This window comes from Lissotriton helveticus, chromosome 4_1 (assembly GCF_964261635.1).
Source record: "Lissotriton helveticus chromosome 4_1, aLisHel1.1, whole genome shotgun sequence".
NCBI classification, from domain to species: Eukaryota; Metazoa; Chordata; class Amphibia; order Caudata; family Salamandridae; genus Lissotriton; species Lissotriton helveticus.
Genome location: NC_136063.1, coordinates 519810993 through 519834254, shown reverse-complemented (window position 1 = coordinate 519834254; position 23262 = coordinate 519810993). Strand labels below are relative to the sequence as shown.

At 41.2% G+C, this 23262-nt stretch overlaps 1 protein-coding gene across 3 annotated transcripts in view; it reads right to left on the bottom strand.

Moving 5' to 3' along the window:
• Positions 1–23262, bottom strand: part of IL7 (interleukin 7) — a 322662-nt gene that overhangs the window by 24527 nt on the left and 274873 nt on the right. For all 3 annotated transcript variants that reach the window (XM_078687117.1, XM_078687118.1, XM_078687116.1), the window contains exon 4: positions 452–592. In XM_078687117.1, coding sequence (XP_078543243.1) covers positions 452–592 — 141 coding nt within the window. The remainder of the gene's footprint in view (positions 1–451; positions 593–23262) is intronic.

The following is a 23262-nucleotide window of genomic DNA, read 5'->3' as shown; positions in this document are numbered from 1 at the left end:
GTTTGCCCGTGTCTCGTAGGTAGTCACAAACACGTTTCAAGTGGTATGCTAAATGGTTGCCCAATACATAATAATGTCAAGGGAAGAGTGAACAGCACGTATTGCCAATCGGAAATTCGTCCACATTAATAGATTTTCAGGATTTCAAAGTCAATTGCAACTGTATCAAACGGACTGGTAGCGTTCCCAGTTTGGGAAAGAAAAAGTAATAATTTAGAAGAACCTTCTTAGTCACCATTTATTACAATCTCAAGTGTGCAATACATTTCAGTCGTAAGAACCAAACGTCCCTTTTCACATCTTTCATATTCTTGAACAAAGCTTTGCCCCAGAAGTTGACATTTAATAATTTGTGCTTTTATCTATTTGTTTAGCCTGCTTAGTTCCACTCAAAATACCCATTTAAAAATGTAACAAGAGTGGCAACAAGCAAAACAATCTAGCAACTTACTTTGTTTTCACATCTGCAAGACAGGACCCTTTCTGTATCAATCGAAAGTTGGACTAAGGTGTCTTTGATATGTTCGATATGTTTGGTCGTCCTAGCTAACTTTCGAAGCGCACATCCCATGTGAGAAAGGGAAATAATTTCCTGAAAACAAAAACAAAATTGTTAATTCATCATCAGTTTTCATGTATTAAATAATTTTAAGTGATGGAACTGAATCTTAAAAGTGTTGCTGCATTAATTCTCTCCCCAAGAGGATTACAAAAGCTGTGATTGACAATGCTACCAAACTGTGAAACACAATCAGAGGCAGATATTTATAGGGGCATATTTACAAGGAGTTAAGACCACTAGAATGTCACTTTTTCCGATGTTCTGGTCGCATTAAGTCATTTGCCTTATTTCCAAGACCGCATATTTACAAGGTATGGGTCAGTGCCAAAAATATCGCCAGGGAATTCCTGGTCTTAAGCAGGTGAAACAAAGAGAAATGTTTCAATTCTCCTCGTATATTGCTTTGCACACATACAAACAGTAAATCGCCTGCAAATATTGTTTATGTGCAGGAAGGTGTCCCTTCTTGCACATAAACAATCATCCCTGCAGTACACGCACCCTTGCAACATGGCGAAAGGCAGCTTTTTTAGTGCCAGAGCTAGGGGAAACACAGGGGTGTGCCGCATTCTTGTAAATACGGTGCATCCTTGCGTTTTGAAATTGACAGAGCATGGTGTTACCAATTTTGGTGTAACACTGTGTTCCGCCAGTTTCTAGTAAATATGCAGCAGAGTTCCTTGAGCAATCGGACGATTTTCTATCACAATCCATACTAATATTATAAAGAGAGAGCCCAAACCTTTGAGGCGGATAATCTCAGGAACCACAGCGCCAATCACAACACCCAATACAGCATTGGAAAGGACAGTTTCAGCAGATGGACATAGGCTGCCCACCATATACATTAGAAGGGTAAAAGAACCTTAGGGGCAAAGTAGTCCCTTGTGGGTGTGGGCGTTCTGCTCGGGGCGTTGTGCTGGGGGCGAGTGCATACAGCGATGTGCGCGGTATGCATACACAGCGATGGGCGTGGCATTCTGAAAAACAAAGTGTTCACAATACTCCGTTGTGGGCATGTGCGTTGAACTGGAGGCGTGTAAAATAAGCGTTCACAGTACTCCGTTGTGGGTGTGTGCGTTGTGCTGGGGGCGTCTGCATACAGCGATGGGGGTGCCTCAAACCAAGCTGTATTCCACCGCTTGCGCCAAGCGTTCTGGGGGCGACTACCATTAAAATACCACTGGGCGGTGCTTTTGGCAATTTGCGGTGCGTTTGCCGTTGACGCCATGTGGGTCGTCTAACTGGCAAGACAGCGGCCAAACAAGTTCCCGGCTCACGCACTTCGCATTTTTCAGTGGCCTCAACTACAGCGGACAAACACGCTCGCGGCCGGAGCCGCCACACACCTTAACATATTGCTCCGGTGCTCAGGCGGGGGCTGAGGCGAGTCAGCGTACCAGCGGGGATACAAAAAATCCCAACAGATTGCTTTTTACACACGTGCAGCGTCGCATGCACGCTGTCACGCAGTGAACTCTCAGCATAAAGGACTTAAAACCAGGCAAACAACATCGACCAGGACGCTGTCGGGGACTGTCACACCAACGGACTCCACAGCACCCACTGGCTGCAAACGTTACCGCTGCTGAGGCACATATCACAAGGCCGGTTCCTCACACTGGCTGCACAAGCGGACGCCCATGTTGCACAGCAATGGACAAGTACCGTTACCCTATATGCACAACTAAACTGAACAGGTAAAAGACGACGTGCAAGGTCATTGTAAAAGAAGGCATCTCATCTTAGCTTTTGTGATACTTACCTAATGCTGCCTACGTGACGATTTACATTTGTGTACTCACTGTAAATAACAGGCTTTCATGCACACATTCTATTTCATACCCGGACAACGTCGGGACGGGCTGCTAGTCAATATATAAATGAGGCTCAAAATCTTACTTTTATGAGGTTAAAACTGTTATGTTGCATTTTGCTTATCTTATGTACTTTTCATTATTCTCTTATTTGTCCTTTCCCTTTAAATACATTGTATTTTTATGACTGTGTGGCACATGCTCTTCAGTTGCCCCCATTCTGTTTAGAATGCTGTTCTAGTCATTCTGCAATTGGATCTTGATGAACTTGTACTGTGCCTGCATCATTAAGCCTTCTGCTTCAATTATAATTAGATTTTGCATAATTTCTTTTGGATTCCAAATTGGCGACCAGGGAAAATTGCACCGGCTACTTTTTTACAGGCACAGGAGCAGTACTTTTGGAATTTCATTCAATTTTACAGAAAAATGATCTTCTACCTCAAAAACCTGATTTTGGAGGATGTATCCTGTTTGTACGTAAGCTGACATTTCTTGACGTACTTTCCATAATTTTCTAGCTGCCTGCTATGCTGATTTGTGGATTTCAGTAACTTTTAACAAAGTTTTACCTGGTGCATCTTTTGAAAATACTCCTACGGACATCTCTTCTCGAGCTGCTCCTTCCGTCATCGAAATTGCCGTCATCGGAACTTCTTTGGTTGCCACGTTGTCATTGGATACTAGAGTCGTTGCCAAGCGCATAGTCCGACGTTCATCAGATCGTCACAACATCACGTGTGACATCGTCACGTACGTTATCGTCATTTCGTCATTGCGCTGAGCAATGCGGCACCATTTTGGATTGGGCATCTCAATTTTTTGGAGATCGTTTGGTAGTTTCAAATCAATTTCTAAAGAGATGTGGGACAAGGCAATGCAAGAAGATTCTGTTTTATCTGAAGTTATCAACTATACTAAGGTTGGTTGGCCTGTGAAATCTAGTGTGTCTGCTGAACTTTCTCCTTTCTGGAATGTGTGTGATGAGCTGATGGTGGAGGGGGATTTAATTTTCCGTAAAGGCAAATGTATTCCTCCAGTGTCACTACGGGATCATATCTTAAATCTGAGTCATGAGACTCATTTGGGTATGTCTTCCATGAAAAGGCTGATCAGAAATTATTTTTGGTGACCCGGAGTTGATAAGTTTGTTCACAGAATTGTGAGAGAATGTTCCGAATGTGTAAGCAATGAAAAGATGCTTAAGTGTGATTCCCCTCCTCTTTTACCTATTCGTTGGCCAGATTTTTCTTGGCAAAAAGTGGGATTTGATATCGCTAGTCCTTTCAATTTTTTACCTCAGGATTGTAGGTTTGCTCTCGTAATGGTGGATTACCATTCCAAATGGCCTGAGGTGAAGTTGGTATCACATGCTAATTCTATGACTGTCCTTTCATTTTTAAAAGAAGTTTTTGCTTGCAAAGCATATCCTGAAGTACTTAAAACTGATAATGGGGTGCAGTTGAGGTCAAGTGAGATGTCTGATTTTCTTAAGTTTCTTAAAATTCGTCATTTCACTACTGCTTTATACGAACCACAAGGAAATGGGCAAGTGGAAAGGTATAACAGGGTACTTAAGCAAGACATTTTGTGGGAGAGGAATTTTGGATCTTTGTGGAAGGATAAGTTGAGGGAAAAATTATGGTTGTACAGAATTACACCGCAATCCACTACGGACGTTTCTCCTATCCGTCTACTTAAAGAAAGAGAACCTATTTCAAAAGTTATACACTCAAAATATCGAGTTTTTAATATCGATTTGCATTAATATCGAAGTAAAATATAGAATGGACACAATATCGAATGGACAGAATATAGACTACAAAAATATCGAATAGAATAGCAGTAATATCGAATTCAAAATATAGAATGGACGAAATATCGAATGGACAGAATATAGACAACAAAAATATCGAATTTGAGGTAAGTAAGTTAATATCCAATTTTTTAATAATATCCAATTTTTTTAAGTGATTTTTTTTGTTAGTATATGTGTGAAAAGTGTTTATTTATTTTATAATTTATTTTAATTAATTAATTTTATGGTATTTATTTTTTGCGTAATATAATTCTGTAGCGCGTTGTGAGTTTATAGGGGAATAGGGTGGGAAGTAATTTAATTATAATCAATTAAATATGTTAATTTATTTATTTGTATTTATTTTGAATTAATTGTTAATTAATTGTTAATTGGTAATTTATTAAAATATAATTGGTAATACATTTTAGGAATTGATTAATTGATAATTATGTTAATTTCATTAATTTATTTTCTGTAGCGGGTTGTGAGTTTATAGGGGAATAGGGTGGGAAGTAATTTAATTACAAATAATTATTTTTTTAATTTATTTATTGGTATTTATTTTGAATTAATTGTTAATTGATAATTAATTAAAATATAATTGGTAATTCATTTTAATGAATTGATTAATTGATAATTATGTTAATTTTATTAATTTATTTATTTTCTGTAGCGGGTTGTGGGTTTATAGGGGAATAGGGTGGGAATTAATTTAATTATAAATAATTAAATGTTTTTATTTATTTATTGTTATTTATTTTGAATTAGTTGTTATTTAAATTTTTAATTGGTAATAATTAAAATATAATTGGTAATTCATTTTAATTAATTGATTAATTGATAATTATTTTACTTGTATTAATTTATTTTCTGTTGCGGGTTGTGTGTTTATAGGGGAATAGGTTGGGAAGTAATTTAATTGTAATTAATTAAATATTTAAATGTATTTTTTACAGTTTTTGTTGTCATTTTAAATTATTTTTTAATTGTTAATTAATTAATTGTTAATTGGTAAATAATTTGTATTAGGTAATAATTTTTAATAATTAATTTTTATTTGTATTTTTAATTGATTAATTATTATATTATATAGAATTGTTAATTAATTTTAATCAATTTGTAATTGCTATTAATATTTAATTTATTTTTATTCATATATGAAGTATTTACTTTCCCTAATGTTGCACTCGCTGGAGTGGGAATAGTAATTTTTACTCCTACGCTATCCAACGATTTCCCTACTGTTGCACTCACTGGAGTGGGAATAGTAATTTTTATTCCTACGCTATCCAACGCTTTCCCTACTGTTGCACTCTCTGGAGTGGGAATAGTAATTTTTACCCTCCGCTATCCAATGCTTTCCTTACTGTTGCACTCACTGGAGTGAGAATAGTAATTTTTATGCCTACGCTATCCAACGCTTTCCCTACTGTTGCACTCTCTGGAGTGGGAATAGTAATTTTTACCTCTACGCTATCCAACGCTTTCCCTACTGGTGCACTCTCTGGAGTGGGAATAGTAATTTTTACCCTCCTGCTATCCAATGCTTTCCCTACTGTTGCACTCATCGGAAAGGGAATAGTAAATTGTATGCCTACGCTATCCAACGCTTTCCCTACTGTTGCACTCTCTGGAGTGGGAATAGTAATTTTTACCCCTACGCTATCCAATTCTTTCCCTACTGTTGCACTCACTGGAGTGGGAATAGTAATTTTTACTCCTACGCTATCCAACGCTTTCCCTACTGTTGCACTCTCTGGAGTGGGAATAGTAATTTTTTACCCTCCCACTATCCAATGCTTTCCCTACTGTTGCACTCACTGGAGTGGGAATAGTAAATTGTATGCCTACGCTATCCAACGCTTTCCCTACTGTTGCACTCTCTGGTGTGGGAATAGTAATTTTTACCCCTACGCTATCCAACGCTTTCCCTACTGTTGCACACACTGGAGTGTGAATAGTAATTTTTACCTCTACGCTATCACACGCTTTCCCTACTGTTGCACTCTCTGGAGTGGGAATTTTAATTTTTACCCTCCCGCTATCCAATGCTTTCCCTACTGTTGCACTCACTGGTGCTTATGGCAATTTGCGGTGCGTTCGCCGTTGACGCCATGTGGGTCGTCTAACTGGCAAGACAGCGGCCAAACAAGTTCCCGGCTCACGCATTTCGCATTTTTCAGTGGCCTCAACTACAGCGGACAAACACGCTCGCGGCTGGAGCCGCCACACACCTTAACATATTGCTCCGGTGCTCAGGCGGGGGCTGAGGTGAGTCAGCGTACCAGCGGGGATACAAAAAATTCAACAGATTGCTTTTTACACACGTGCAGCGTCGCATGCACGCTGTCACGCACTGAACTCTCAGCATAAAGGACTTAAAACCAGGCAAACAACATCGACCAGGACGCTGTCGGGGACTGTCACACCAATGGACTCCACAGCACCCACTGGCTGCAAACGTTACCGCTGCTGAGGCACATATCACAAGGCTGGTTCCTCACACTGGCTGCACAAGCGGACGCCCATGTTGCACAGCAATGGACAAGTACCGTTACCCTATATGCACAACTAAACTGAACAGGTAAAAGACGACGTGCAAGGTCATTGTAAAAGAAGGCATCTCATCTTAGCTTTTGTGATACTTACCTAATGCTGCCTACGTGACGATTTACATTTGTGTACTCACTGTAAATAACAGGCTTTCATGCACACATTCTATTTCATACCCGGACAACGTCGGGACGGGCTGCTAGTCAATATATAATTGAGGCTCAAAATCTTACTTTTATGAGGTTAAAACTGTTATATTGCATTTTGCTTATCTTATGTACTTTTCATTATTCTCTTATTTGTCCTTTCCCTTTAAATACATTGTATTTTTATGACTGTGTGGCACATGCTCTTCAGCTGCCCCCATTCTGTTTAGAATGCTGTTCTAGTCATTCTGCAATTGGATCTTGATGAACTTGTACTGTGCCTGCATCATTAAACCTTTTGCTTCAATTATAATTGGATTTTGCATTATTTCTTTTGGATTCCAAATTGGCGACCAGGGAAAATTGCACCTGCTACTTTTTTACAGGCACAGGAGCAGTACTTTTGGAATTTCATTCAATTTTACAGAAAAATGATCTTCTACCTCAAAAACCTGATTTTGGAGGATGTATTCTGTTTGTACGTGAGCTGACATTTCTTGACGTACTTTCCATGTTTTTCTAGCTGCCTGCTATGCTGATTTGTGGATTTCAGTAACTTTTAACAAAGTTTTACCTGGTGCTTCTTTTGAAAATACTCCTACGGACATCTCTTCTCGAGCTGCTCCTTCGGTCATCGAAATTGCCGTCATCGGAACTTCTTTGTTGCCACGTTGTCATTGGATACTAGAGTCGTTGCCAAGCGCATAGTCCAACGTTCATCAGATCGTCACAACATCACGTGTGACATCGTCACGTACGTTATCGTCATTTCGTCATTGCGCTGAGCAATGCGGCGCCATTTTGGATTGGGCATCTCAATTTTTTGGAGATCGTTTGGTAGTTTCAAATCAATTTCTAAAGAGATGTGGGACAAAGCAATGCAAGAAGATTCTGTTTTATCTGAAGTTATCAACTATACTAAGGTTGGTTGGCCTGTGAAATCTAGTGTGTCTGCTGAACTTTCTCCTTTCTGGAATGTGTGTGATGAGCTGATGGTGGAGGGGGATTTAATTTTCCGTAAAGGCAAATGTATTCCTCCAGTGTCACTACGGGATCATATCTTAAATCTGAGTCATGAGACTCATTTGGGTATGTCTTCCATGAAAAGGCTGATCAGAAATTATTTTTGGTGGCCCGGAGTTGATAAGTTTGTTCACAGAATTGTGAGAGAATGTTCCGAATGTGTAAGCAATGAAAAGATGCTTAAGTGTGATTCCCCTCCTCTTTTACCTATTCGTTGGCCAGATTTTTCTTGGCAAAAAGTGGGATTTGATATCGCTAGTCCTTTCAATTTTTTACCTCAGGATTGTAGGTTTGCTCTCGTAATGGTGGATTACCATTCCAAATGGCCTGAGGTGAAGTTGGTATCACATGCTAATTCTATGACTGTCATTTCATTTTTAAAAGAAGTTTTTGCTTGCAAAGCATATCCTGAAGTACTTAAAACTGATAATGGGGTGCAGTTGAGGTCAAGTGAGATGTCTGATTTTCTTAAGTTTCTTAAAATTCGTCATTTCACTACTGCTTTATACGAACCACAAGGAAATGGGCAAGTGGAAAGGTATAACAGGGTACTTAAGCAAGACATTTTGTGGGAGAGGAATTTTGGATCTTTGTGGAAGGATAAGTTGAGGGAAAAATTATGGTTGTACAGAATTACACCGCAATCCACTACGGACGTTTCTCCTATCCGTCTACTTAAAGAAAGAGAACCTGTTTCAAAAGTTATACACTCAAAATATCGAGTTTTTAATATCGATTTGCATTAATATCGAAGTAGAATATAGAATGGACACAATATCGAATGGACAGAATATAGACTACAAAAATATCGAATAGAATAGCAGTAATATCGAATTCAAAATATAGAATGGACAAAATATCGAATGGACAGAATATAGACAACAAAAATATCGAATTTGAGGTAAGTAAGTTAATATCAATTTTTAATAATATCCAATTTTTTTAAGTGATTTTTTTTGTTAGTATATGTGTGAAAAGTGTATATTTATTTTATAATTTATTTTAATTAATAAATTTTATGGTATTTAATTTTTGCGTAATATAATTCTGTAGCGGGTTGTGAGTTTATAGGGGAATAGGGTGGGAAGTAATTTAATTATAATTAATTAAATATGTTAATTTATTTATTTGTATTTATTTTGAATTAATTGTTAATTAATTGTTAATTGGTAATTTATTAAAATATAATTGGTAATACATTTTAGGAATTGATTAATTGATAATTATGTTCATTTTATTAATTTATTTTCTGTAGCGGGTTGTGAGTTTATAGGGGAATAGGGTGGGAAGTAATTTAATTACAATTAATTATTTTTTAAATTTATTTATTGGTATTTATTTTGAATTAATTGTTAATTGGTAATTAATTAAAATATAATTGGTAATTCATTTTAATGAATTGATTAATTGATAATTATGTTAATTTTATTAATTTATTTATTTTCTGTAGCGGGTTGTGGGTTTATAGGGGAATAGGGTGGGAAGTAATTTAATTATAAATAATTAAATGTTTTTATTTATTTATTGTTATTTATTTTGAATTAATTGTTATTTAAATTTTTAATTGGTAATAATTAAAATATAATTGGTAATTCATTTTAATGAATTGATTAATTGATAATTATGTTACTTGTATTAATTTATTTTCTGTTGCGGGTTGTGTGTTTATAGGGGAATAGGGTGGGAAGTAATTTAATTGTAATTAATTAAATATTTAAATGTATTTATTGGGTTTTTGTTGTCATTTTTAATTATTTTTTAATTGTTAATTAATTAATTGTTAATTGGTAAATAATTTGTATTAGGTAATAATTTTTAATAATTAATTTTTATTTGTATTTTTAATTGATTAATTATTATATTATATAGAATTGTTAATTAATTTTAATCAATTTGTAATTGCTATTAATATTTAATTTATTTTTATTCATATATGAAGTATTTACTTTCCCTAATGTTGCACTCTCTGGAGTGGGAATAGTAATTTTTACTCCTACGCTATCCAACGCTTTCCCTACTGTTGCACTCTCTGGAGTGGGAATAGTAATTTTTACCCTCCGCTATCCAATGCTTTCCCTACTGTTGCACTCACTGGAGTGAGAATAGTAATTTTTATGCCTATGCTATCCAACGCTTTCCCTACTGTTGCACTCTCTGGAGTGGGAATAGTAATTTTTACCTCTACGCTATCCAACGCTTTCCCTACTGGTGCACTCTCTGGAGTGGGAATAGTAATTTTTACCCTCCTGCTATCCAATGCTTTCCCTACTGTTGCACTCATCGGAAAGGGAATAGTAAATTGTATGCCTACGCTATCCAACGCTTTCCCTACTGTTGCACTCCCTGGAGGGGGAATAGTAATTTTTACCCCTACGCTATCCAATTCTTTCCCTACTGTTGCACTCACTGGAGTGGGAATAGTAATTTTTACTCCTACGTTATCCAACACTTTCCCTACTGTTGCACTCACTGGAGTGGGAATAATAATTTTTACTCCTACGCTATCCAACGCTTTCCCTACTGTTGCACTCTCTGGAGTGGGAATAGTAATTTTTACCCTCCCACTATCCAATGCTTTCCCTACTGTTGCACTCACTGGAGTGGGAATAGTAAATTGTATGCCTACGCTATCCAACGCTTTCCCTACTGTTGCACTCTCTGGTGTGGGAATAGAAATTTTTACCCCTACGCTATCCAACGCTTTCCCTACTGTTGCACTCTCTGGAGTGGGAATAGTAATTTTTACCCTCCGCTATCCAATGCTTTCCCTACTGTTGCACTCACTGGAGTGAGAATAGTAATTTTTATGCCTATGCTATCCAACGCTTTCCCTACTGTTGCACTCTCTGGAGTGGGAATAGTAATTTTTACCTCTACGCTATCCAACGCTTTCCCTACTGGTGCACTCTCTGGAGTGGGAATAGTAATTTTTACCCTCCTGCTATCCAATGCTTTCCCTACTGTTGCACTCATCGGAAAGGGAATAGTAAATTGTATGCCTACGCTATCCAACGCTTTCCCTACTGTTGCACTCCCTGGAGGGGGAATAGTAATTTTTACCCCTACGCTATCCAATTCTTTCCCTACTGTTGCACTCACTGGAGTGGGAATAGTAATTTTTACTCCTACGTTATCCAACACTTTCCCTACTGTTGCACTCACTGGAGTGGGAATAATAATTTTTACTCCTACGCTATCCAACGCTTTCCCTACTGTTGCACTCTCTGGAGTGGGAATAGTAATTTTTACCCTCCCACTATCCAATGCTTTCCCTACTGTTGCACTCACTGGAGTGGGAATAGTAAATTGTATGCCTACGCTATCCAACGCTTTCCCTACTGTTGCACTCTCTGGTGTGGGAATAGAAATTTTTACCCCTACGCTATGCAACGCTTTCCCTATTGTTGCACACAATGGAGTGTGAATAGTAATTTTTACCTCTACGCTATCCAATGCTTTCCCTACTGTTGCACTCTCTGGAGTGGGAATTTTAATTTTTACCCTCCCGCTATCAAATGCTTTCCCTACTGTTGCACTCACTGGAGTGGGAATAGTACATTGTATGCCTACGCTATCCAACGCTTTCCCTACTGTTGCACCCACTGGAGTGGGAATAGTAATTTTTACCTCTACGCTATCCAACGCTTTCCCTACTCTTGCACTGTCTGGAGTGGGAATAGTAATTTTTACCCTCCCGCTATTCACTGCTTTCCCTACTGTTGCACTCACTGGAGTGGGAATAGTAAATTGTATGCCTACGCTATCCAACGCTTTCCCTACTGTTGCACTCTCTGGAGTGGGAATAGTAATTTTTACCCCCACGCTATCCAACGCTTTCCCTACTGTTGCACTCACTGGAGTGGGAATAGTAGTTTTTACCTCTATGCTAGCCAACGCTTTCCCTACTGTTGCACTCACTGGAGTGGGAATAGTAATTTTTACTGCTACGCTATCCAATGTTTTTTATACTGGTGCACTCACTGGAGTGGTAATAGTAAATTTAACCCTCCCGCTAGCTATGGTAAAAATATTGTATATTTTTTATTAATATTATGTTTATATATATATATATGTATTAAAAAATGTAATTGTTTCTTTGTTACATTAATTATTTATTAATTTTAAGGTTATTTAAGTATTTTAAGTATGTTTAAGTTAATTATATTTATTATTTCATTAATTTTCAATTACTTTCAAGACATTTAAAAAATTCGTTATTTTGACTAACTATGTGGTCAATTAGGACGCCGTGCGCCACCCCCGAGGTGGAGGGACCGACCACAGGGGCAGCGGTGGTCCCTCCGTAGCAATTAGGATGTGACCGCCACCCTGGCGTTCACATCCCGTATATTTTAAATTGCGGCGGGTGCTGCTTTGAGCAGCACCCGCCGCAATGTAAAATATTAATGTTTAAATTTGGCATGCACAACTTGGCAGGCACCGTGTGGTGCCTGCCACCTTGTGCATGCCAAAGTAGGGGAGTACCATAGGTACCCCCCATGTGCACACCCCACCCCCCAACACCCTGGGGGCTCGCAACAGGCCCCCAAACACAAAAGACCACATGCTTTTCCATGGCGGAAAAGTCGCCGTGGAAAAGCATGTTTCCGCCTGCATCATAATATGGCTGGCAGTGTCTTACAGACACCGCCACCATATATGGGTACACACACCGTGGATCAGCGGCAGACGGACTTGCCATCCGCCGCTGATCCCACCGCAAATCCTAATGTGGCTGGTGGTGTTTTCGCAGTTCAAGGCGATGAATCCGCATCCTCCAGGCCGGCGGTGGCTTCCGCCGGCCCGGAGGATGCGGATTCACCGCCATCCTAATCGGCCCCTATATTTTTTACAACGATATTTTTGATTCAATATATTTGTACTTACCTGTTTGGAAATAGGGATTCGATATTTTTGCATTCTATATTTTTTAGTCAATATTTTGGTAAGTCTATATTTGTGTCCTCAATATTCTTTCAGTGATCCGTTTCAAAACTATGTCCGTGGTGGTTTAAAAAAGTTGCTGGTAATCAAAAAGTTGTGCTTGATAAAGCAATCGTAGCCCAAAGAGTTGGAAGGAAGCAACAACAAAGTATGACATTCGTATGAAAGTCAAGGAGCCCAGTTATGTAGTGGGAGAATGGGTTAGGATACGTAAACCTGGACTTCTATTAAAGGGAGAAGCAAAGTTTGGAAGGCCTGTGAAAATTATAAACGTTTTTCGTAATAGTGTAGTCACACAAGATGGTAAAGTTTCGAACGCCAAGCGAGTTGCTAAATGTTTAAATGTGTAAATGTTCTCATTTCCTTATTGTATCTTTCTTTTTTCCTCGAGGGAAGAGATGTGTTATATTGCATTTTGCTTATCTTATGTACTTTTTATTATTCTCTTATTTGCCCTTTCACTTTAAATACATTGTATTTTTATGACTGTGTGGCACATGCTCTTCAGTTGCCCCCATTCTGTTTAGAATGCTGTTCTAGTCACTCTGCAATTGGATCTTGATGAACTTGTACTGTGCCTGCATCATTAAACCTTCTGCTTCAATTATAATTGGATTTTGCATTATTTTTTGGATTCTACAAAAACTCATGAAACAGATTATTCTAAAGTAATTTCCCCTGTGAACAATGCACAACAATCTGCATTTCATAAAGACGAGAAACTGGAATTGACTTGAGGTGTCTAAATTAGTGACAATATATCCTTCCATTCTCTCAGGGTATTGATGCTGGTGTTGCTGTACGCAGCTTCAATATCAGCCCCTTAAGATGGTGGCACAAAATGTATGTGCAAACCAAGGCAGCATGACTTCGCTGAGGGTGCAGCTGTAGAATGCACTGGGCAAGGAGATAGATAAGACATTATTTTAAGTTAGTTGAGGTTATTTGTAAAGCGTGATGCTGAAAGGCAATGTGGCCGATGAGAAGCGGCGAGGGCTAGTCAAATTCAACTCCAAAACATACACGCAGAGCGTGTGAATGGGAGAAGGGATGATTGAAAGTCCTTGTGTTTTTTTGTCAAAAGAATGTCTATCTAGGGGTAGGCTTTCTCCTGTTTGCATGAGGTCCTGCGAAAATGGACAGCTTTTACATGTTGTAAAGGGATAGAAAAATGTCTGGGACACCTAGGGGGCCGATTTCGATCCTGGAAAAACGCTGTACAAATCGTGGTATGGAGCGTTTTCCCCATACAACTCGTACTTGTATGGAGGCCCCTACAACCTAGGAAGTACGATCCGTACAAATAGACGCACTCCATACAAATTGTAAAAAAGACCATACAACTCGTATATACAAGCGATTCCGATTCGGATTGCTCTGTACACGACGTTCCCATGTATTCCCGGCAGCAGTTTACAACCCGGCAAGTACGATTCGTACAAACGGCACTCCATACAGCTCTGTTTTTACAAGAGCCAAAAAGTGCTGGAAAAACCTTGTACGCCCCGAAAACAGTACGAGACAGACCTCCTCATGTACGCGTCGTACACCCCATGAATACAGGGGTATGGTGCTTATGTACGGTGCATACGGATGGCACGGAAAGTGGGGTACGGTGCGTACATACGCGATGAAGGGGTACTGGTCGTGTACGCACCGTACAAGCAGCACCGTACCCCAAAATCGCGTACGTACGCACCGTACCCCAAAATCGTGTATGTACACACCGTACCCCAAAATCGCGTACGTATGCACCGCACCCCAAAAACGCGATTTTGGGGTACGGTGCGTACATACGCGATTTTGGGGTACGGTGCGTACATACGCGATTTTGGGGTACGGTGCGTACGTACGCGATTTTGGGGTACGGTGCGTACATACGCAATTTTGGGGTACGGTGCGTATGTACGCGATTTTGGGGTACGGTGCGTACGTACGCGATTATGGGGTACGGTGCGTACATACGCGATTTTGGGGTACGGTGCTTGTACGGTGCATACACGACCAGTACCCCAAAATCATGTATGTACGCACCGTACCCCAAAAATCGCGTACGCACTTTGCGTACATTCGCGTTTTTGGGTTACGCACCATACACACGCCTCGCAGTGGGGGGACCCCTGTACGCCTCATACCCCTATACGACCCATACCCCGGTATGAGTCGTACCGCCAGAACGAGTCATACCAGGGTACGAGGCGTATAGGGGTTCGCTTTGTTGCCCGGTACGAGTCATTCCCCGTATACAGGCCATTTTCCATACAAATCGTATGCTGACAACCCGGTACCAATCGTACTTGACGGGTTGGACAGCCTTTTTACAAATTGTATGGTCTTTTTTACAAGTCCGTGTCGTACAGTTTTTCCCGATCCGATTTGTAAGGATCGGGCCGATCTGTATGTATTTTTCCCATACGAATCGTACTACACGGGTTGGAAGGGACTTTTACAATTTGTATGGAAAAAAATACAAATCCTATTTGTATGGAAAATAAAAATCCAGGATCAGAATCGGCCCCCTAATGTATGTAGGTAATGCGAAGCTCAAATGGCCAATTACACGTTCAGATTTCTTGTCTCAGGTAACATAGAGGGACACAAAAGTGAAAATATGTCAGAAGGGGCAAGTGAAGGCTATGTGAGCTAGCAAGAAGAATATTATCTTTTCAATGTACTTTATCACCTGGACCACTGAGATGAGGTTCCTCAAGGGATTTGGAACTTCAATCTTTCAATGAGTGTAAGGTTTACATTAGACCCTTCAGATTTGTTAAGGACTCTTTCTTTGCAAACTCTGTTACAGTAAAAGTCTTAGTGTAAAAAAATCTTTCCATGCTAAACCATGTTAGGGTGGACGTTTTAATTCGAGTTATATGTTTGGTCACCAACCATTTTGAGGTATTTAAATTAGGGTTAAGTTCTAAGAGCCACCAATTTGTAAAATCTAGTCAGATTTCAGGATATCCACAATGAATTACATACAAAGCAAATTGTAAGAAATGTTGTTATTAGTTGAGAGACCCCACTCAAACAATAAACACACTCTTTGTCAAGGTGGATCAAAACAAATCACTAAATTAACCTATGTTAAACCCCCTGGTAGCTTGGCACAAAGCAGTCAGGATTAACCTGGAGGCAATGTGTAAAGTATTTATGCAGCACATAAACAGTAATAAAGTGAAAACACAACAATAGAAAATTCCAAACAAATATAGAAAAGGAGTATAACTTAATAAATAAAATGATATGAGAACCACAAAAATTCGAACAAAATTCGAACAGTAGAACTGGAGATAAAGAATTTTAAAGTTTAGGTGCATAAAGCACCTGAAAGCACAAAGAAACACTCACAGTCATGGGGGAAACGTCATAAGCCCAGGCCGACTGCGATGGATGGTCGGCCAGATACAGGGACCAGGCTAGTCCTGTTGAAAAAGGTACCTTCTCGAAGTTCAGCACAAAGAGATCTGTTTATGGTGGAGGAGGCTGCAAGGAGCAGGGAGAGCATCATGGATGGTCGATCCCGTAATGCAGAGTAGGGCTGGTGTTGTGGACAGTGGTTGCTGTGGCATGAAGATCCGGTCGGGTATCGCAGACGACCATTGCTATAGCTCAACGTTGGCAATCACCACAGGCTGTCGTTCCTATAGAACGAAATGCAGATCTCACATTGCCAGTCTTCACTGGCAGTCGCTGTAGAGTGATGAGCCAAGTTTACTGGAGCTTTGTGTTTCCGGTTGTCACGGACAGTAGGGTCTTGGATCAAACGGGCCAGTTTGCAGTTGCGAAGAGGCCAAAACTTCAGGGTTTCACCATTTTTCACAGGGAAACGCACTTTGATGCCAGCCAAGGTTCCAGAACTTGGGGAGGCACTTCTTGGAAATCAGGGACTCACTCTAGCAGAGGTTAGCAGGGCTCAAGCAGATCCAGTTGCAGGTTTGTTCAGCAGAGCAGATGCAGTACAGGTCTCTGGAGATTGCTATGTCTCTGTAGCTCATAAATGAGGCCAGCCAGCTAGCCCTTGGAGTCACACTGGGGGTCTTGGGATCAAGTAGCAGGTCCAGGTTACCTTCCACAGGCTACAGGCCAGTCCTTCCAGCAGCTGGGAAAAAGGGATGCTTTTACAGAGTCTTCCACAAGCCCAGAAGTGATTTCATGAGTGGCTCAGTGCCCCACAATGTATGCCTGGTTCTAGCCTTTGAAGTAGGGGATTGGGGGGTGAGGGGTTTGGGTGGGGATGGGCTCCCTATATTACCCCCACATCTGGCTCTGGAAATTTCTTCCCTTCCCTGCCAGAGCTCCAAGTAGTCTGGGGTTACATAAGACTGGTGACAGGTACTGTTGTGTGTGTGCTGGAAGTGGCCTTTTGAAATGCGAGTGGGACAGGTAACATTTCCACCATAACCATCCTGGAACGGTGGCCCATTCTGCCAACATCTAGTTACCTTTGTCTCATGGCCTGGGACGAATACATGAAGACCAACAGCTAAGCTATTCACAGTCATGTGACCCAGGATACAATCAGCAGGTACCAAAGAGTAAAGACAAGAAAATACCAATTTTCTAAAAGTGGTATTTTGAGAAACATGACTTAAAATCCGACTTTATCATTAAAGAGAATTTAAAATTATAATTCATTTGATTCCAAACATGACATTTCTACCTGCTCCTGATTAAACATTAGCACTTACTAAAAGAAATAATAAAGTAACCCAATGGGAAATATAGGCCTTACAGTATTGAAACGAGAATTCAGGAGTTTTTCACTATCAGGACATGTAGAACTTAAATACAATGCACTGAAAGCTATGGTTTTTTTAGTGCCTACCTTAGGGGTGATTTATAGGTATTAAAAAGGAAGGTTTAGGCCTGGGAAAAAGTTTATTTTGCCAGTTCGAATTGACAGTTTTAAAACTGGCAGGCCTGAGACATGTTTTATAGAGCTAAATAAGTGGGTAGCACAATGATTGCTCCAGGCCCGGCCCTGGGTACATGTAGTACCATTTCCAGGGATTTAAAAGTAAATTAAATTAAATATGCCAATCAAGTGTAAGTCAATATTACTATGTGTTAAGGAGCAAGCAGAAGTACTTTAGCAGTAGTTAGCAGTGAAAAAGTGCACACAATCCTAATGCCAACAAAAACAAATTCAGAAAACAGGAGGAGTGAAGGCAAGATGTTTAGGGGTGACCTTACAGAGATGGCAGGTCCAACACTAATTTGCAAATAATTATTTTTAGTGGAGATGTAGTTTGTTAAGTCTTTCAGTAAATCCAAATGGATTTTACTATTTGGAGCTGCAACAAGCCTGATACAAATTCAATTTGGCTTGCATGCTGGTTTCCTTCCATTACTCTCAAATCTCTGCTTAAGTTTGTTTAGCCACATACCCCTCCTTTTGTCCATTATACCAACATTCAGGCTTAACAATTTTTTTACATCCATCTAATTATTTCATGTTTTAAATGTAAGCTAGTGAATTTGTATTTAACTCATTTTTTATGCTTCACAATTGTAACTGAAGTTTTAAACTTGGCCACGATAGCAAAGAAAGTGAGGCGCTTGGTGACTAGAGATGCCTCCTTAATCATGTACAGAAAGTCTAACCTTTTCTTCTAAGTGTTTTACAAGGTCCTTCCCACATTTTCTACCTTTTAGATCGCCAGAACTTCTATCAGTGCAGAAACTATTAGTTTGCTAGTTGAGTCTGTTAGTTTAGCCCATTATTTTCAATAAGCACAGTTCCCTAAGACTCAAAATAGTAATTACAACCAATAGCCCATCGTCTCCTTTACCACTGAAGGCCCCACTACACATTCCCTGTTAAGTCTGTGGGGAGATGGGGCTGAGGATTGGAGGACCCTCAGTCCCTGACAGCGGCTATGCTCCAAGAGATGAGAGCAGGATTTCGGGCCCTAGACGGCAGATTTGACGAGCTGGATAAAAGCCTGGCAGATATGGGTGCTAAGGTGCAGGCTCATGATCGATGATTGGATGTGGCGGAGGCGAGGATATCAGATGTGGAGGATGGCGCAGCACAATCACGGAAAGGTCTAGACAGGATGGAGCGAATTTTGAAAGAGGTGGTGATTAAGAACGAGGACCTGGAAGTGCGTAGTCGAAGAAACAACGTTCTTATCCTAGGAGTACCAGAAACAGCCACAACTGGTCGCATGGACCTCTTCGTTGAACAGCTGTTATCTGATCTATTTGGTAAAGACTCTTTTACTTTGGGATTTGTCGTAGAACGCGCCCACAGATCCCTGGGCCCCCGTCCCAATCCCGGCCTGCTTCCGAGATCTATCATTGCCAGAATTATGAACTTTAGGGATCGAGATTCTATTCTACGTGCCGCACGTGAACGCGGTGAAGTGTAGTGGCAAGGTACTAAACTTTCCTTTTTTCCAGACTTCACAGCAACAGTACAAGAAGCGTGTCGCAAGTTCAACAGGGTAAAGGCTGCCCTGAGAAATCTGTGACTGAGGTATGGAATGCTATATCCGGCTAGACTTAAGGTCGACGTGGGAGGACGTTCCCGCATATTTGACACCCCAAATGAAGTGCTGGCGTTTTGCCATTCTTACAAAAAGAACAACAGCGGATCGGTGGCGGTGGCTAGGGTCTCGTCCCCTCCACGGAGCGGCTCCGAGGCCAGGATGGATCTCTTCTCCAACTCACGGACTGGATGATGCGGCAATGTTTTTCGGGCTTTCTGGGTTTGATGCTTCAGTTATATGGATCCTTCCCATTCCTTGTTGTTATATCTTATGTGTCTGACCGGCGTGGCGTTGCCATGCCTCAAGGTGTGCACCAGGTTTTGGCTTCTAATGGTTCAAGAGAAAAAGGTGTGGATTTGTTTATCCTCTACTGGCTTTGCATTCTACTGGCACCGCCAGATATTCCGGTGGGCATGGGTTTGCCTCGCTAGGGGACGGGTGAGGCTGGGTGGTGGGAGGTGGGAAATGGGGGGGACACACGTATTGTATCAGGAAACAGACACAAATGACACTATCACATGGCTCTTGGTATTCTTCATTAAACACAGATTTGGCTTTCTAGTCGCAGTATGGCGCAGTTAGGTAACCTGCCTGGTCCTTCTGGGCTATCCCTTATGTCATGGAATATTAGGGGCCCAAACAATACCTGCAAGAGACAGCAGGTGCTCAATTACTTATCCAGCCACAAAGTCGACGTAGCCTGTCTCTAGGAGATACACTTGTCAAAATCAGATAATTCCCCAGTGGCTACTAGCTGGTGTGCCCACAGGTACTTCTCGAACTATAGCAGCTATGCTAGGTGGGTGGACATACTAATTCACAATAGGATCCCTTTCTCTCCAAGCAAAGTGATTGAGGATAGCGAGGGCCTTTTTTAATTGTCACAGGTACCTTAATGGGTCATTATGTCGCAATAATTGGTATATATGGTCCCAACGTAGACTCCCCAGAGTTTTTTCTTCCTTGCAAGTACACTTGCTGGCATTGAACATCTGTTTAGTCATTATGGGTGGCAATTTTAATTCGTTAATTAATCCTGTCAGGGAGAGCACTTCTTCCTCTCCTGACACCAAAACCCGCTCTCGCCTTGTATTACAAGACATCCGTCAGCAATTCTCGTTAGTGGACATTGAACGCACACAAAATTCTGCTACTCCTTCTTACAGGCACTACTCTGGCTACCATAATACCTGGACCAGAATTGATTATTGGTTGGTCTCCCCTGGCATAGCGGGTTGGGCCCAGGCGCTTGACACCCTACCACGAACCTACTCAGACCATTCCCCTGTGGTACTTAGGCTTGCTGTCCCGAGACCCGGGGGGTTCGAACGGCAGTGGAGGTTTACGAGCAGAGCACTCCAAGACCCAGTGTTCTTCGAGGAAATTAGGAATGCCATAGAGGACTATTTTGAACTCAACACTGGATCAGTGGATAGATGGGCGGTCCTCTGGGAGGGTTTTAAAGCGTACATTCGTGGGGTTTGTATTGCCAAAAACTCAGGTGCACTTAAAGACTTACGTACCTCCCTGGCACACATTGAGAGAGACATTTGCGCTTTGGATGCCGAGATACTGGAGAACGCCTCTGCCGAAGCGGAAAGGCGCCGCCTGGCTCTATTAGTGGAATTGCGGGACATGGCGGATAGGGAAATATTGTATATGGGTAAATATCACGTAGCCAGGAAATACGGTGAGGGTGAACGCCCTGGTAGAATCCTTGCACAAGTGCTACGCCCCACCTACAGCAGGCCATACATAACTGAAATTAAAACTCCGACTGGTCATTCGGTATACTCCACACCAGAAATCCCTATACAGTTCCAAGCTAAGCGGTGACCTAAATGCTCAAGAAGAATATTTGTCCGAAATTGCGCTGGTTTACCTCAAGAAACACATGCAAAACTTCCTGGCCATCCCAGTAACCCAGGACAGTGTTGTAGAAGCCATTGACTCACTTCGGGGTTCCTGTGCGCCGGGTCTAGATGGGTTTACAGCAGATTTCTACAGATTTCTACAAGGTATACAAAGACATTCTAGTCCCCTGACTGATAGAGGTATACGCGGAAGCGCTGGAAAACCACCTTCTCCCTCCCACTTTTAGAGCGGCCGTTATTATATTACTCCCCAAACCTGGCAAGGACCCTTCTCAGTGTGGTTTGTATAGGCCCGTCTCTTTATTGAATCAGGATTATAAAATTGTAGCCAAAATGATAGCGATCAGATTAGCTTTGTTGATGGAGTATATTATTTCCCCTGCACAATCAGGGTTTGTGCCTCATCGATCTACGTCGCTTAATCTCAGAACCCTTTTTTCAGTCATACACAGGATAGATCCAATGGTCCCAGCAGCGGCGGTGCTATTGGATACCGAAAAAGCTTTTGATTCACTGGAATGGCCATTTTTTATTTCAGTAATGCACCGCATGGGAATGCCGGAGGATTTTGTTACCACCACAGCTCTTTTATACACTAGGCCCACTGCTCGATTGAGCATTAACAACACACTGTCTACTCCTACTAGCTTGGCCCGCGGAATGCGGCAGGGTTGCCCGTTATCCCCATTATTGTTTATTTTAGCCATGGACCCCTTGGTAAGATATGTTCAGGAATGCCACCTACACCGGGGGTTGCAGATCAATACTGGTCCATTATTGGTTTCACATTATGCAGATTATACTATCTTAAATGTGAGGCATCCCCAGACAAACCTCGAGCCAATAATCAGGGAAATTTTGCAGTTTGGTTGTTTTTCGGGACTCGGCATAAACTGGCACAAGTCTGTAATTTTTCCACTGATGCGCAGCATTGTGCCATGGGACTGTGGGTTTCCGCTTGAGTGGTGTCACGACTCGGTCAAATATCTCGGCATTCACATACATATGGACACCACTACTATAATTCGGCTAAATTACGGACGAGACATAGACTCCTTGGAGACGCAGGTCGAGAAATGGCTCCGCATTCCACTGTCTTTTGCAGGTAGAGTTGCCATTATTAAAATGATAGTCTTGCCTAAATTCTTGTATCTTTTCAATATTATTCCTATTCCCCTCACTCAAGCCTTTTTCAGGCAGCTACATCAGCACCTTATTAGATTGGTTTGGGGGGCGGACGACCCAGGGTAGCCTGGTGGACATTGACTCTCCCGTATGAAAGAGGAGGCTTTGGTGTCCCAGACATGTATCTGTATTATTTAACAGCGCAAAGAAGTTATGCTTATGCTTGGTATCACCCGGATGCCTGGATTCCTTTTCTGAAGCCGGAGGTGGACCTGGTGCTTCCTTGGAAATTGTCTACAGTATTTCCCAGGGGGATTCCTAGAGACCCACTTGACGTACAAACAGTCTCCACCACCAGCTGGGCATTGGAGAAATTGAGTAGGCTACTGGGGCTGGATCTTCTCTATTCACAGGCATTGCCGCTTCCAAGCCCTTTATGGCTCCCCATTACGGGGGAAACACTGGTGCAGCGCACAGTAACTAAATTTGATATCCGACAAGTTGGTGATCTCTTCCCCAATAATCATATATTCTCGATGTCTGAGGACGCTAGGTTTGAGGACAGTAATTTTATGGACTCCTTCATAATGAGGCGCATACATTCCGCACTATGGGCCACTCTCCCTACATACCCAGGAACGCCGGAATTGGCAGCCCCATTAAAACTGCTAATAGAGAGCGAGACAGGCGCCCATCTGATTTCTAAAATGTAAAAAGCATACCTTAAGATACGCCCGATCTCAGATGCTAAGATTCGCATGGCATGGGAACACGACCTTGGTGCGCCCATATGAGACGATCAATGGGAACAGTGCTGTAGGGCCAAAGGAAATATCTCTCAATAGTAGGCACAAACTCATTCATTTTAAATTCCTTCGCAGAATATATCACACTCCCTCCTGGTCCCATAAAGTAGACCT